We start from the raw sequence: 17,979 nt of genomic DNA, 5'->3' as shown, positions 1-17,979 counted from the left end.
CTCACTCAAAAGGACAGTTTCCTAAAGGGATTCGTAACTTTTTTTGTTTTATTGAATTCAGTTATACTTTGAGTTCATTTAAATTTGCAAACAACTGATCTTTTGTGTTCTTCTCAGCCAGGTGGGTCAGGTGTGCAGGCTTTCCCAGGAATCATCACTGCGCCGCTGCAGGACACCTGATGGCAAAATATGCAGCGGCAGGGGCGAATGTGACTGTGGAATCTGTTTGTGTGAAGCAGCAGATCCAGGGAAGTTCTTTGGTCCTCGCTGCGAGTGCCATGACTGGGTCTGCTCTACTCATAATGGACTGATTTGCAATGGTGGGTAAGCTGTTATCCTATCCTCAGCTATTTTTAGTATTGTGTATTGCAAAAATATTCCTTATGTGAAGGTTTTTCCACATCTTGTCATTTTGTAACCATAAACTTCAATGTGTTTGTGGGTTATATGTGATAGAATAATGGTTGACATCCTTTGGCTCTGGAGATGTAGCGGCATACGATTTTAACGGAAAATCAATTACAAATACAGATTTTTGGCGTGTGAAAGGAACATTTGCTCTAATTTCACCACAGAGCCAACCACAGAATGACACTAAGGGCACCAGTAATTTTTATATTTCTAATATTTTAACATTATAATATTTTTAACGAGGTTAAAACCTATGTCAAATCTTCCCCAAATAGAAAGTTTATCCATTCCCTAAATTCACTAAAGAGTACATTTTTTCAAAGTACTACGCTGTATACGCTATAGGAAAACATTTTCCTCCCTAAACAACTTTTATTTTGCTGGAGGTCAAAACTCCCTCCTTTGATTGTTCAGAAACCTGGGGTAGACTAGCACAAAATAGTGTATAAGTAACGGTTCAAGGGGTTAGGTACATGTAAAATGGACAGGACATATATTAACTCTGGAAGAGATATCCACAACTCAGGTACTATGGGCTTATAGTTGTGTGCATCATAAATCTGGCCATGCTGGTAAGAGCAAGGCATTGTTTTAAAATAAATTAAACAATGAGAAATAACAGAACAAATCAAATAAACTAATAATAGCTCAGTTAACAATTTAACTTCAACAGTCAAAGGCAGTTCTAAATAAATGGGTTTTTTAACTTTGACTTAACAGAACTCAGGCTTTTAGCACTTTTACAGTCTTCTGGGAGTTTCAGATAAGTGGAGCATAGGAACTAAATGCTGCTTCTCCATGTTTGGTTCTAGTTCTGGGTGTACAGAGTAGGTTTGAACTAGAAGAGCTGAGTGGTCAGGGAGGTTGATACACTGACAAAAAATGTGTTATTATTAAGATGCTGATCTATTCTGTGATTTATCGACAACGTAAAGACTTCAAAACCGGGCTGATGTGGTCTACTTTCAGCAGGGTTTCGGATCAGCTGCAGCTTTTAGGAAAACCTATGAAGACACTGTTGCAGTTATCAACCATACAAAAGATAAATGCATGAATGAGTTTTTCTATATCTGGTTTTAACATTAGTACTTTAACCCTGGAAATGTTCTTCAGGTTATTGTCAGGGTTGGGTGGAAGTTGGTTGAGGACCCAAATGCAGAGAAGAGGAGGCAGAGATGAGTTCTTTCAGATGTATTTGATGTGGTAGCGACAGAAAAATAAATCCAATCAAAGACAGGCAGGGAAATCAAGAACCAAAACAATGAGACACTCAGGAGGAACATACAGGAGGAATGAACTAACGAAAAGAAACCAGCACTGAAGTCTTACAGTATATATGGCAGACACGGCTAATCAGCTGACATGGAGCAGATGTAGAAGACTGGCACAAGGGGAAACAGAGAGTAACTCAAAAAATACTGCTATTGTATATACATTATATTAATATTGCTAGAAAACAACTATAATGACAGAAAATGGGAAAGAAACCAATTACCAAGAAAACACAAAATCAAAGTGCAACTGAAAAATAAAAAAGAAACCCAAAAAGCAGTCCACAAATGGCAAAATCATGACAGCGATATGAAACTGAAATAGAAACTGCTCTTATTTGCCTCTGAAGCTTCAGGTCTGAGTCTATCATGACACCAAACTTTCGGCAACGATCAGTGATTTCCGGCTGTAGTAGCTGATGCTGTGAACTACAGTAGCTGTGGATCTCTCCATCTTTGTTCCAGAGATTATTTCCTCAGTTTTGGTTTTATTCAGTTGGAGATCATTATGGCACGTAACGATTATGGCACACATGGTAATCTGTTCTAAGCATCTAGCCAATGCTCTGATGGGTTCATCTCTTGGTATTGGGATCTAAAGCTGTCTGCATAGTTATATTATGAGATCGTTGATGTTTTTTCTTCAGCAGGGACTTGAATCTTTGGTTGAATGGCTTGTGTAATTCTGTCAGAGGTTGTATAACACATCAAAGTTAGACTGAGGTTCACCTCCTGAAGGACAACAACCATAAAAACACAGCTGAAATTTGATTATTTAGTTCAAAATGTTTATGTCTTAGATTGTAAAATCAAGAAGATTAGATAAGCGAGTGTGTAGAAAGACTTGAGAATTAAAAAATTTTTTCAAACAACCATGAGGAAGAATTTCAGTATTTTCATACAATTAAAACTGCATCCTGAACTCTTTTTTCCTTCACTCTATAACTATTTATTTCCTTATGTTAGCACATAGCATGACATCTTATAAATTGCATAAAAGTAATCTGACATGTTAAAGGGATGTGAACAATTGACAAGGCACAGTATGGAAAATACTTTAGAATGGTTGCTTTACAGATTCATATCGTCTGAATGATACTCCAAAAATCCACGTGGCTCAACATCTGTTTCTACTTGGATGTGGATTTTAGTTTGGGGTCAGTAAGTGCTGCAACAGATATCCTCAATGTGGGTCAGGTCAGAGCTGTTTGGCAGGTGTAGTCTTCAGCTGATGTTTAACATGAGCTTTGTCCAGCTGCTAGAAAGATGAAGGCATTTTTCCTGCTGTCTATAAACTTCCTTTCAAAAGAAAATTATGTCACATGTGTTTTAATGTGTAAAAATGCAAGTTTCCGTTAGGTAATTGAGGCTAAACGTGGATGGATGTCTTACTGTAAGCCAGAGAGGACCAGTATTTGACAGCTAAGATTGGCATGAAGGAGTTCTAAGACAGTCATTACTACTGTAATATGCTGATGACCTGCTATTAAACATTATGATGTTTTGGGTTTTCTTGGCAGGCACTGACTGAACTATTTTTACAAGTCATCTACAAGAATTTCCCAGTGTGTTAAGGTGAAACTGAATAGTGGTTGTTCGGACAGTGTGCAGTTTATGGTACATACATCAAAAGATTTCATGCGACAATTCAGCTGGTCAATAAAAAAATTGTGTCCCTTATTTCGAGTTCAGTCTACCTGGATTTTAAAAACGTTTCATCCCTTTTTTTTCCTTCTTTTTTTTTGTATTCTGGACCAAGACAAAGTCATAAGGGAAACAGTATCAGCAGAGACTCCCAGACATTCCTCTCCTAAGACACTTCTAGTTCTGCTGGGGTAAGCATGAGGCATTCCCAGGTCAGCCAAGAACCTATACCCAGGTTACCTAGGGAATGGACTAGGACAAGAGAAATCTCATTTCAGCCACTTATCTTTGGGTTCTTGTTCTTTTGGTCATGATCCAGATTTCATGACCAAGGGTGAGAACATGGGTAAATTAAGAGCTTTGCCTTTTGCCTCAGCTTTCTCTTCACCACAACAGATCAGTGCAGCATCTGCATTATAGCAGTAGCCGATTTGTCAGATTCAATCTCACGCTTCATTCTCCCCTTACTCATGAACAGGACCACAGGTTACTTGAGCTCCTACACATGAGGCAGTAACTCTCTTCTGGCCTGAAGGGGGTAAGCCAACTTTTTTCGAACGAAGAAGCATGGCCCCAGACTCGGAGGAGTTGAATATTAATACTGGTTGCTTCATACTTCAAATTGCCCCAGTGTCCCTTCTTGAACTTGAGCTTAACGTGGTGAAGAGGTTTCAGTGCTTGAATGATCCCAGAGGCCATTTCATCAAGGGCTTAAATGGATCTCATCAACCTGGTTGACATGCCTTCCCAGGTGGAAACAGAGACTGGATGATTAGGGTGAAGGTTTCCCTCCCATAAGAAGAGAGATACAGGGATGTGTTCCAACTTCAATCAAGTGGTAAGTCCCCAGTCTTGCAAACAGGAAGCCTGGGTTCGTATCCCAGCTGGGGGGAATGAGATGCCAGTGTGGGTCCTTAGGCAAGACCCTTAACGCTGATGCCTCCTTGGGGGAGTGGCGGCCTAGTGGTTAGGGTATTGCGCTTGGAATTCTGAAGTTTTGAGTTTGAGCCCCACTCCCATGATTGCCACTCTGGATCCCTGAGCAAGAACCTTAACACCACACTGCTTCCTGGGCGCCACACAATGGCAGTTCACTTCTCCCCAAGGGGATGGGTTAAATGCAGAGAGTTAATTTCATTGCTCTGTGCAATATGACAGTGTAATGACAATCTAATGCTAGAAAAAAACAAAAAAAACTTGGATTGTGTTAAGTCATTCACACTGGATGGTTAAAAGTGTAATTGGCACATTTAATATCAGGCCGCAACATCTCAATTTAGACGCAAGTTTGCTTGGAGTAATATCTATGTTTTTAAAGGATGCCAAAAACTAATTCCATATTTTGATCAGGACTTTCATTTAGCGAGCAGTATATAAATATATATAGGCAAATGTGAGACAGGTATTTGTGCTCTCAGCAGTGTTTCTTTTACTGTGGAGCTCTTCTATAAGTACTGTCTTTATTCTTACTGTTCTATTACTGAAACTGTTACCAATATTCTACTTACTAATTCTGGGAACTGATTTTGGCAGAGACAAGTAAGGCCTTTAGTGTTACAGAAGATGTTTTGGGTTCTATTGTGACCTCTTACATGGATTGTCAATACACTCTTAGAAGTATCTCCTGTGGGTTGGCTAATTAGAGTTGAGTCACAGATTTTCAAGGATTTAGAAATAGTTGTGTAACTCTTTTCATACTAACAGATGTTAGTGTAAATATTTTCACTTCTTTTTAGATACTGGGCATTTAGCATTTGCAGCTACTGTATAGGTTTCTCTTTGAAGTATTTCAACCCTCTTTATGTTGTCTGACAGGTTCTGTTTAAATGACTTTTTGGCTATACTGCAGTGGATATAATAAGATCTGAGTCAGTGAGATCTCACATATTTCCACGTTTGCCTTTAACAAATAGCATGTTCTGTTTAGAGTTTTTTCACGAGTGTCATAATGGGCTTTAAAGATCTGACTTACATGCAGAAAATCACTCAGAGACCAAGGGTACAAGTTAACTGGTTTATTGAGGGTTAGCAAAACACAGATGGAGAGAGATATTCTGCTGGGTAATACTGTTGGACCTCAGTGGGCTGGTGAACCGGAACCAGAAACTGTTTTGGGGAGATCTCAATGATCAGTTGACGGACCGTGGGAAAAAAGACAGAGGGCAGTATGTTGCTTGAGAGGCAATCACGTTTTGGGGGGCTCTTGGTTATTCCTTAGATCCAATTTGTGGGGTTAAATCCAGAGAAGAGTGAACTCGTTGGAGAGCGGACAGGCAGACTAACGTTGGACCCAGAGGAGTAAANTTTCACTTCTTTTTAGATACTGGGCATTTAGCATTTGCAGCTACTGTATAGGTTTCTCTTTGAAGTATTTCAACCCTCTTTATGTTGTCTGACAGCTTCTTTTTAAATTACTTTTTGGTTATACTGCAGTGGATATAATAAGATCTGAGTCAGTGAGATCTCACATATTTCCACGTTTGCCTTTAACAAATAGCATGTTCTGTTTAGAGTTTTGTCACGAGTGTCATAATGGGCTTTAAAGATCTGACTCACATGCAGAAAATCACTCAGAGACCAAGGGTACAAGTTAACTGGTTTATTGAGGGTCAGCAAAACACAGATGGAGAGAGATATTCTGCTGGGTAATACTGATGGACCTCAGCGGGCTGGTGAACCGGAACCAGAAACTGTTTTGGGGAGATCTCAATGATCAGTTCACCGACCGTGGGAAAAAAGACAGAGGGCAGTATGTTGCTTGAGAGGCAATCACATTTTGGGGGGCTCTTGGTTATTCCTTAGATCCAATTTGTGGGGTTAAATCCAGAGAAGAGTGAACTCGTTGGAGAGCGGACAGGCAGACTAACGTTGGACCCAGAGGAGTAAAGGAGCGGACTATCACTTGGTTTTCCAGAAGTGGACTTGAACGGATCATGTGGAGGTTTCACCTTGCTCAGTGTGACTCAGTCAATCCTTCCAGGAGGGATAGAAGGTCCAGGCTTATCAACTGATACAGGAAGGCTTCCTGCCGAAGAACAAAGACAGAGCAAGTTTAGACTCAGAGAGACAAGGCTAAGATTAGACTCTGCTAATCTCAGTTTGGCTAGAGTACCCAATCCTGGCAAGCACTCTGGCGTCAAGGTAGTGACAGCCCGCTGCTAAAATACTCCTCTGGTAAAGACTCAATGAGCCGCAGGTGTGCAAGAAGGCCCAACGAGAACAGGGCCCCATCTGGTGGTAGAGAGAAGAAAAACACAAAAACAACCACACAAACTGGATTCCTAACAACGACTTTAGCAAAAAATAATGAAGGTAATAGATTTGTGTTCTGATCATATATTGGGTTACTCTGATAATACTTTCATTTTCTGTTAGTTTTAAAACTACTCCGTCTATTACAAAAATGGTAGCTTATCTTTGATTATTGAATGATCACTGTCATTCAATACCTTGAGGGTTATATAATTAACCTCTTTAATGCCTATTGGTTCAAATAAACAACAAATATTAAACAAACAACCAAGGTAGTATGTTCATTTCCCCAATGCTAAATATTACATATTCAGACCTTTAACCTTTGGCAAGCACTTGTTTCTGGTATAACTGGTTCCTGGTTGTGTATGCATTATTGACTGACCATTGCTACAAACTTGCAACATACCTACATTTCTATTTAGGCCATATTTTGTGAAATAGTCTAAGTAACAATCTTGATTTGTTAACCAAGATAAAAAAACACACCCATTTTTTTAGATTCATGTATATAAATTCAGGTTTCTATGGGTTAATACTTGCTTTACTTTGTGTTGATATATGTTTAGTAATTTTCTCATTTTGAACTGAACAACTGATTTAAAGCACTGCCTTTTTGGCCAGATTAGTAGATGGCCTTGGCAAGGGTGAATGGCTGTTGTTTTCAATGGTTTCTTTATAGTCTTTCCTTCTTCCTGTTGAATTTAAAATAACTACAGTTGACAGGAACGCTGATACTATCTAATTTAATAAGAAAGAAAGGAAAACCTCTCCAGGCTATTGCAAAGCTGTGAACTAATATGGCAAATGCCTTTTACAAGCTTTGAGTCAAAAGCTTACCATTTATCTTTTCTTTTTTTTTCTTTTTTCTGCCTGCAAAATGTTTTGTTCTCCTTGAGACTAATGCTGTCACAGCAACGCATAGAACTGTTTTGGATTATTTTTTTTTAGGTCAATTTTGGTTTTATTACATTGTTTATTATATTATACAGCAAACAATATACATAAATATACACTTGACAAAAATATAAACGCACAAAAAGCGACAAAAATGTAAACATTTTTTATGGGATGAAATCAAAGTTCTCAAACATTTTCCAGTTATACAATATAACCATTTACCTCAAATATTTTTCACAACCCAATCTAAATCTGTGATAGTAAGCCCTTTTCCTTTGCTGAGATAATCCATCCCACTGCACAGGTGTGCCATAGTAAGATTTTGATCAGACACCCTGATTAGTGCACAGGTGTCCTTAAGTCCAATTTATACTTCTGATGCATTTTAAAAACCGAGGATTAATAACAACAATGGATAACCGTGATGAAAGCTTGATTTAGGAAGTTTGGAAGTACAAGCACTTGTGCGATGACTCAGACATGTTGTTTTAGAAAATAAACACTCCCGCCGGTGCCGCCGAAGAAGTTATTGTGAGTTCTCAAATAGGCTCCTTTTTTCCCTTGCGGGAAACTGCTGTGCGTCCCTAGAAATTCCAGACCGGCGTTGCAGAAGCATACCAGCAAAACTGGTTCGCGACCAGACACAAGCGATATTTGATGTGTGCGGTTGCAGATATATAATTAGACTGCCCACAAATGAAAGGTGCAGTTTTATCGCACACCACAATGCCACAGATGTCGCAAGATTTGAGGAAGCGTGCAATTGCTTACAGCAGGAATGTAAACCAGAGCTGTTGCTTGTGTATTGCATGTTCAGTTCTCTACCCTAAGCCATTCCCATAGGCATTTCAGTAAATTTGGCAGTACATCCTACCAGACTCATTACCGCAGAACACGTGTAACCACACCAGCCCAGGACCTCCACATCCAACATGTTTACCTCCAAGGTCGTCCAAGACCAGCCACTTGGACTTGGCTGCTGAAAACTTTCGGTTTACATAACGAAATAGTTTCTCCACAAACTCTTAGAAACAATATCTGGGAAGTTCATCTGCGTGCTCGTCACCCTCATCGGGATCTCCACCTGACTCCAATTCTTCGTCCTAACTAACTTGAGTATGCAAATACTCACATTGGCTGGCATCTGGAGCATATGAGAGGTGTTCTCTTCACAGATGAATCCTAGTTTACACTGTTCAGGGCAGTTGGCAGACAGCTGATGTGGCATCGTGTGGGTGAGCAGTTTTCTGATGTCAATTTTGTGGATCAAGTGGCCCACAAAATTGACATCATAATGGTTGCGGTGGGGTCATGGTATGGGCAGAACACAAGTGCCATTTATTGATGGAGTTTTAAATGCACAGAGATAAACCAATTTTTGTACCATACATCCCAGATCATCACCTCCTTTTGCAGCTGGATAACACATAGCCCCATGTTGCAAGGATCTGTACACAATTCTAATAAGCTGAAAACGTCACAGTTCTTGCATCGCAGGCATACTTACCAGACTTATCACTCATTGAGGATGTTTGAGATTCTCTGGATCAGCATATACGATAGTGTGTAGCATTTCCTGCCCATATGAGAAACACAAAGTAGTGAACCAAAATTCTACAGGCCACAATTGATAACCTGATCAACACATCAAGAGATGTGGTCTCATCAGGTAGTGATTGGTTTTCTAAATCAGAAGCACACTCATCTCAGATGTTGCCTCTAACCTATCTAACCCCCTGAACAGGTTACTTCAAATATCTTTGTAGGATTATTTAGTTACAGTAGTCTGAAGAAAAGACAAGTTATTAACAGAGGTGGCTTGGTATCTCAAAACCTGCAACCCTGGGATGTTGTTGTGTCTTTTTGTTGGGCACTTTATCTTAATACTCTACAACACATACTGTATGAAGGTTTGTCTCATATGAGGCTGTGTAAAAAAAAAAAGTGTATTGAGGTAAACAACCATATCTTGTTTAATTCAAACACCCAGAAATATTTTAAAAAGTTGTGCACTGCAAATGTGCATATTATTTGTGTCAGTTAAGCCAACAAATGTACAAGATGTCAAGTTAATGTTTCAAAGCCAACAGTATGAAAGAAATATAGTCTCATTAGAATCAGACCTTTGTTGTCCCAAGGTTATCATTAGCGAACTGTAACTACAGTGCAGCTCCCAGCATGCTTTGCAGTGACACCATAGATGATAAAACATAGCAGAGAGCCGCCATCCGGTCACTTTTGCAGCCTGCCGCTACTCCAGGGTTGAAGCAACTCAGCCGTTTTGTACCATGAGAGCCTCTGTATTGTTGGAGGGGGAGAGGCAGTGGGGGGAGGGATGCAGTCACTGTAGTCTGATGATGCTAATAACCACACACTGCAGCTTCCAATCATTAAAGGTTGGCAGCCATAAATCACAATCAACCAAATATCTTTGTCATTTTAAATTGACTGATGAGTATAATAAATTATTAATGATGATTTTTAATTATAGTTATTCATAATACTCATAATCAAGTGGGAGTATTTGCAAACCCCCTTTTTAAGACACAGAATTTATAACAGAATTTTTATCTTCTGCATTTAAGTATTTAATTCTTTTTTAAAAGCACTTTAAGCTGCAAAAATGTATCCTGTAAGAATTAATCTTCAGAACGTTATATGAAAAAATATTAAGCTACAAAAAATATTGAAAAAAATTGTTACACAAACCTTAATTTTATTTAACACCCGACACTAATGGCCATAGCTGGGTTACCAAAACGTGTGGAAATAGACTGCAGCACATAATAAAACATCAAATTTCCACGGCACTCAAACTGTACCATTTTAAATGGGTGAAATGTTTGGCTGAACTGATGAAACCTTGTGCACTAAAGGTTTCCTGTTTGGAAAGCAATCTTTATTTAACATACACTGAAAAAAATAATGCAACTGTTTGTGGCATTTACCTAATCATATTTAGTTACTTTAACGCAATTTTTTCATGTTAGCAGGGTAGGACCTAAAACAATTGTGTTACAGTGACTAAATCTGATTAGGTAAATTCCAAAAGCAGTTGCATTATTTTTTTCAGCATACAGTATGTTCGTTTTTTCACAGGAATTTCCACATATTGTACAAAAAGCAATATCAAATACTGAATTGCACAGGACAAAAATGTTGTTTTATAAAGTCCAAATCTAATGAGATTATATTTTTTCCATAAATCGGCCATGATATATATTATCATGGTTAAAGGTTTCTTTATGGATCTAAAAGTGGTTCTACTGAAAAAAGAATGAAAAAACTTAAGAAGATATACATTCCTAACATGACGCAAAAGAGAGTCTTCATAGGTTCCTAAAGTCTGCATCTTAACAGATGATATTTCATCCTCCTTCTTTACTACAAATATTTTATTTTATTTCTTATTCATGTTTAAATGGATTTCTCGATTTCACCAGGTTCTCACCAATCACTCTTGATTAATGGCCCTGAGTTGGATAAGAGAAAATAATTTCAGCAGTTCTAAAAATGTATTAATTCAAATGTAATTCAAGATTTATCGGAATATTACGTTTTCATAACTCCCATTGCAGGAGTTGTAAATGATATAAGATAGTATGTAGGAAAAGTTGCACCTTCTCATCTCAGCTTACTTTATTCTGAGACTCCCTGAAATTGTGGAAGGAATACAGTTAAAAAGAAATATAAATCTGTGCCCTTTGTGTGTGTCCTGTTCTCCCCTGGAGTATGAATGAGGTTAAATGGAGATATGTGAGCATCAAGAACACACATAATGGAGATAGGTGTGCAAGAGGATATATGTGTGTGTGTATGTGTATGATTTATTTGGGAAGACAAGTTGGCTGCTGTGAGGAGCTCATTATGGTTCAGCAGTCTGGAGCGAGGCTCTGCTTCATCCTGGTAATGGGGTTTCACTCACTGCCTGCCAAAGGAACCTATGCATCAGAACAGGGGTGGATTCCCACCCCCACTGCCACCCACCGCAAATTTTCACACGTGCACAAACCATACAGAATAAGGGTATATCTTAAACCTAACTCTGCAGCACACAAATATCAACCACATGCTTGCAAAGCTGTATGTTTATGCTTAGCAGTTACAATCAATGGCCGTTGTAAAGGAGACCCATGTCAATACACACACACGTCCATGCATATCACCATTCTCGCCGCACCTGCCGAGGCAGCATGCACGGTGTGCTTTCAGCCAATTTCTCTCCCTGCGGCTCCCTTATCTCTGCCTGTCACAAGGTGTACTGATAAGATCCAATAGACTTTCTTCCTTCGGGTTTCGGTGTGTTTTTTTTTTCATTACCCAAAAAATTAGTTTTCCTGGCAGCGTGATGTTTCGCAGTTTTGATTCAGCAGAGGTTAATTAGCATAACCTCAATTAGAGCAACAGGTACAAGTGGCCAGAAAATTATATTGTGTATTTTTTTTACGGCTTTGAGTTTGAAATTCGAAAAAAAAATTAATTTTATAAGTTATACCTAAAGACCAAGCAATATAGATATGATTAAAATTGTCACAACATAAGTTTGATTGGTGAAATATTATTTAACAACAGTTGTCTGGAGTAAACGAGCTGCTTGTTTTTGTCAAACCATGAGATTATTTGGACTCAAGATAAAGCTAAGTTATAAAAAATACATGATTAAACATATTTTTTGTGATATTTTGTGTTAGGATTTACTTTATAATGAGGGATCCTCCTTAAGATTAAACTTGCATTAAATTGGAAAGTGAGGTAACTATTATTGGAGGTATTGTAATTAATGTACTTCTTTTATACAGTTGAAAAAGGAAGCTTTTAGGGGAGAATCTTAGCCAAAAAACAAAGAAAAAACATAACAAAACAAAAAAAACTAAAAAGAAAAAACAGCTTGAGCCCTACAAAAATCAATCCAAGATCATCATATGTACACAATCACCCATTTGCTAGCAACTGTTTGTGTGATGTAGAACAAAAACACAAATGCAGGCGGGGTATTATGAACCTAAAAAATTAACACCAAAGTAATTACAGAAACAATTAGTCAATCTCAGGTTCTCTAAAAAAAAAGAGACCGTAGAATTGGGTATTGTGGTATCTTGAAATTGTGGTTTGATTCTATCAAAGTTATGATCTTTATAAAATATTGATCACATTTATTTGATAAAGCACTGAGGCCATTTGTAGTTTTGACTAAACATCACTAAATAACATCAATGGCCTTCAATAGCATTTTTTCTTGCTAGTTGTCTTTAAATGCCAGCTTATTATTACTATCGTTCCTCTTACTATCAAATCTCACAGTTTAAGAATGGGTCACATGATTGGTGATATAACAAGAAGGCCAAAGTAAATAATTAAGATATTTATGGTAATTCTAAACCACTTCTACTTAGCTTAAAATTAAAGAGGATTGCATTTACTGACTTAAAATAAAGCAATGATGAATTGAAGTGAGTATCTTTTCCTGCCACTTGATTGCCATCCTTTGACCTGAAATAATATTTTTACTCCAGCTGTGGAAAAAAGAAAATCTCAATCATTTTGTCCCCCTAATGGCATCAAATCTTCTTGCGATGTCTTATTAGTTACCCGTTTTTAATAAAATGTGGAAAGGCAAAATAAAAAAGCTGTATAGAAACAGAGTTGTTGGCAGGTGTTCCAACAGACCCCTTGATATTTTCTGGAATATTTAATCTCATATGTTGAGGCTTTAATCATTTTGCTATTAAATAAACCATTACATTACAAAAAATAAATGATTCTGCCATTGCAGTGTAATGTAGCAATGTTTTCACACAGTTTCACAAAGCCTCTCTCCTATTTTCATTTTAAAATGAGGATCATTATTCTACCTAACTCTCTGTTTTTCTCTGAGACACAATTCCTGTGAGCTACAGTACCTTTGAACTAAGTTTTTATTAAATCAAGATATGCTGTAAGAGCTCAGTCGGGAAACCTGGACACAGATAGTATTTGAAGAGTTATTCAATTCTTAAACACCTGGTCTGACTTTAAAATCTACCATTTGGCAGACTCATAACTGTGCCTTCTAACCTCACCGTGCTGCATTTAACCTCAGTGCTGAAAGCCTAATTTCTTTTATAGTAAGTATATGTTTGAAATCCATTGGTTTAGAGCTGCTGTTGACTGTTGAAGTTATTCTATTAACTTCTAGTTGAACTATTAACTAAGGTATTATTAGTTTAAGGTTGTCGTCCAACTGTTTTACTTGTGTTACTTCCTGCTGTTATCATTTTCTATATTTGCTTTTACTCTGCTTTTATTTTTCTTGTATTTTATTATCTAATTCATGTAAAGCACTTTGAATTGTCAATGTGCTGAATTTTGCTATACAAATAAACGTTCTATCTTTGTCTTGGCTTGCATGCTGTTTATCAGTAACACTAATTAGGTAACTTAAGCGTGACTACAACTAAACACAGAAACTTAGAATAATTACAAGGACAAAACCAAAACATTACCTAGGAAAACAAGAATCCCCTCAATAAACAGGAATCCAAGTGAAAACAAAAAGCAAATACCTCAAAACATTTTTTTCACTGTAGATTAACTTTATTAATTGTGCATTAGGAATACTCTTGAACAAAGCTTGAACACCCTAATGTTGCCTAAAGCTACTGAAGTTCAATTTTCCTGTTGTTGAAAAGAGTACAGTTTTGTACATGTCTGTTACCTAAGAACTGAGAACTTGCACAGTAAGTTCCAATAGCATTCCTCTTTCCTGTTTGTGGAAGCTCATATTCTCCATTGGTTGAATAGGACCACTACTGTACAGTGGAAATTGTGAGCCTTGATCGACAGCTTTTTTCATGTCAGTACAGTGTTTAATAAGGGTTTTAAATAATTTTGTCCTCTGAAATTCACAGTTACTCTCCTTTATCTTGATGACACCTCTGCTTACTGTAAGCCTGTTTACTTATTCCCAAACTTGGCCTTGTCCCTTAGCAGCTTTTAACTGCTTCCCTCTTTATTTGTTTTGGGGCTGAGTTATGCTTTAACATCTCGTTTAGTTACACTGTGAGTGTGAAGCGATGAGGTCGCACCAGATGTACTCCACTCTAATACTGTAGAACACTATTTGAATATTTTTTCCTTTTCTCACTGCACACCTTACCCAGCGTAACCATGCCCACCTGTGACTTTCTAATTATCCCCACCTGTGTTCTGCAAGACTTAAGCTTCTCCAAGCCTCAGCACGGTTGCCAGATTATCCAAAGTGTCATTCTAATGAGATCCAGGCTTTTTCGGGTTAGGTCAAGGTACAGAGATATTAACCCTATTTTGGGACTCCAAGACCACTGTTATTTGCCATCCCCACCCTGTTTATTCCTGTGACTACTCTTTTTTTTTTTTTTTTTTTTTTTTTCGGCAGAAATTACGCCAACAAGATTGTGCCACTCTAACATTTCTTAATCCACTGACCCATCTGATATGAACAGGGTTCCTGTAATCCAATATTCAGAGCTACCATATTCTTGGTTATAAAAAAAAAAGACTGCTTGCCATTTCTTTAAAAAATCTGCTTTGGTGTAATTTCCGTAATATTTAGATAAAATCTCTGTAATAAATGTAATGCCAAATGAGGATATATAATAAAGACACAAGCAGGCATAAGAGTGAAAACAGTTCCCTGTAGTTCACAGCCCTTTCTTACATCTCTCTGAGGCTGCAGGCTTTTACAGATGTTTGACCTCTGTTTGTTTTATGTTGTTGTTTTTTGTTTCTACTTCTCCTGGCCTGTCTTAGAGGCACAGCTCCAAAACCTTAAAAGGTTTTATGTCTGCAGGTTAGGGTCACATAGATGTTTAGTTTGGTCTCTGATCAAATCAACCTTCTTTAATTTCAACTTCACTTAAAAAAATCATGCATTAATGTAGGTATATGTATATGAAGTTAGCTAACGTTTAATTGAATTTGGGTAGATTTTTGTTTCCAGGGAAAAGAAATAAAAAAGCAAAAAGGTAGCAGCATCAGAAAGCTTTGTTTTTGCCAATGACACCCATAAAATGTTCATTTCTGTAATTCTTTCTAGTACATATTTTTATGTGCTTTCACTTTGCTATTCTGAGCATTTCTGGGCAGTTTGCCTTGCCTGTGACTCACCTAATGATTCCAGTGTGGGCTGCAAGGAGAAAAAGCCACTCAAGTTTGTCCAAGTTGACTTGTAAAAGACATTTCTGATTGAAACCCATTACTGCTCTCAAGAATTCAGGGTGTATGAACAAATGTTTTTAAACCCACCTACAATGTCTTTGAAAGTTCTTTGATTCCTGGCTGGAAAACTGCAAAAACTGAAATGGTAAAAGCTAAGAATTATGGCTCTAAAAAAAAAAAACACAGAAAATCAGTTAGTAGCTAAGACAGGTGCTTTGTCTGGTCTGTAGAAGAAGCTCATGCACTTTTTGCTTAATTACTCCAAACCAGAAGGCTAAGGAGAGAGGGTGCATTAATTACACACTTATATGTGTAATGGAAAATAAAAAGTATGAGTATATGTGAAGAGATAAAAAAAAGGGCTTGTCTTCAATGCTGAGAATAATGGGCCTTTTGAGGCCATGTTCAGCCCTGTTAACATGTGTCCTGGCTGTCCAGATGTGGGTAAAGACTTCTAATGGGAGCCAGTTTCTTTAGAATCTGATGTCATTTTTTGGTCTTCTCAAAAGATCAAATGTTATGTTTTCATTAGCTTTAAATTAAATATCATAATAATCAAGAAACTATATATTGTATTGCAAGTAGATTAATGGAAATAAATAAACTTTCTAATAATATATTATTTTATTGAGATGGTTAAACAAAATGATGTAAGTCACCATTCAGTAAAGACTAAATGATATAGGACATATAACACCTCTGCAGAAAACCAACTAAAAGCAGGTAAAGAGCGAGTTTCCTATTTCTGTCAATAAGTCGCCCTTCGGCACTTTAGAGAAAAATTTAGTTCAGACTAATAAACTAATGCAGACTCTTTGGCTCTCTGAACATTTCTGTAAATGAGGGGTATCTAATGATCCATGCACAACATATGCTTCATCATAGTTTGGATATTTTAGATATTTGACAGAAGATGATATCTAGTTATCTAGCTATAGAAAATTGTTTGTCACATTAATTTTTTTTCTCCACACCAATTATATTTTGTTGATAATGCTGACACACATGCATTGTCCTCTACCAGTCCCCAAAGGATGCATTTGATCACCGTTCAGGATTTTTGCTGAACACATCTGCTTGTCACTGGATGATACAATGACCCTGAAAAATTATATCATGTCGAATTACCACTCATGAAATACCAAAAATGATAAACTGTGAAAAGTCAGGAAGCTTCCCTCCCACATATATTTTGACTTAGAAGAGAAAGATTGCTGTTTTAAAAGTCTAAGTGACTGTCAGAGTGAGATTAATGAAACCTAGTGGGTGGCAGTAACTATACCATTCTGTCTCAGTTATATTGCATCAGTTATATCTCCTCTTTACAAAAGCCTACAGGATAAACACTAAAGAAAATTTTTCATAGATTAGTCTTGATCAAAAATGGATTAAAGCCTTTTTTTCCCTAAATCCCAGACTAGAGTTGATGTACATGTAACTTACAGTAGGTTTACACACAAACAATTTAAAATCTAGATATTCGCTGACTGGGATTGATTTTGAAACAAAAAAAAGCAGCTTTGAACTATGCAGAAGGATACTGTCTTTAAAGTAAAAAAAAAACAATTTCCCCTGTCTGCAGCATGCTTGACTGTCAGAGCTCAAAACAGAGATCCCGGTTTTCAGACAGACAGACAGTATGATATCTCAAAAAAGCGTTTATTAAAATGATGGATCTGCAGTGAACAGTGAGGGTGTCTAAGGCAGTAACTTCTGGTCTTAAAGTTCAGTCTGTGCACAGAGGATGAGGTAGATTCTAGTCGATCGGCTGCCAACAAGACGTGGCGAATGCTGCCCAGAGAGCTCCAGACACTGAAGACCTAAATACTGAGGAACAGGCAGGAAATCAGATCCAAGCAGACGAAGGAAGGCAGGACAAAACCAAAGCCGGTGTCAAAGAGGCTGAGGAGTCAGGGCCAGGAGATCAGAGATCTGAAAAGGTACCGAAGGGAAATCCAGATCAGTGTCAGGAAGCAGTTCCAGGTGGGTCCAGGGGCAGAACAGGTCAGGATGGGGCAATCAGAACACAGTAAGATATGCAAGAGAACCAAAAGGGTTGAGTAAACTGGCCCTGATGAATGGGAGCAGGCAGGTTAAATAAAGTCTGGAGTAGGTGACACAGATGAGTGGTAATGAGAAACTGGGTGGAGCTAGGTAGGGGAATGAATTAAACATTTAAGGGGAACGCCGTTTTTTTTTACATTGGGCCCTTGATTTTACGTTATTACATCATGTTCTACTCACCCATATTACTTTTGTCATTTGGAGCTGTGCCGAAGATATTCGGTTAGGTTATATCCAAGTAACGTCTTCCTATGGGCAATGA

General features: G+C 37.7%; 1 protein-coding gene across 1 annotated transcript in view; it reads left to right on the top strand.

Moving 5' to 3' along the window:
* Window positions 1–17,979, top strand: part of itgbl1 (integrin subunit beta like 1) — a 71,371-nt gene that overhangs the window by 5,340 nt on the left and 48,052 nt on the right. The window contains exon 2 of the mRNA XM_015385983.1: window positions 118–320. Coding sequence (XP_015241469.1) covers window positions 118–320 — 203 coding nt within the window. The remainder of the gene's footprint in view (window positions 1–117; window positions 321–17,979) is intronic.

The sequence above is a fragment of the Cyprinodon variegatus genome, unplaced genomic scaffold, assembly GCF_000732505.1.
Source record: "Cyprinodon variegatus isolate N-32 unplaced genomic scaffold, C_variegatus-1.0 Scaffold353, whole genome shotgun sequence".
Taxonomy (NCBI): Eukaryota; Metazoa; Chordata; class Actinopteri; order Cyprinodontiformes; family Cyprinodontidae; genus Cyprinodon; species Cyprinodon variegatus.
Note: the sequence above shows the minus strand (reverse complement) of the source record. Positions and strands in the feature narration are given on the sequence as shown.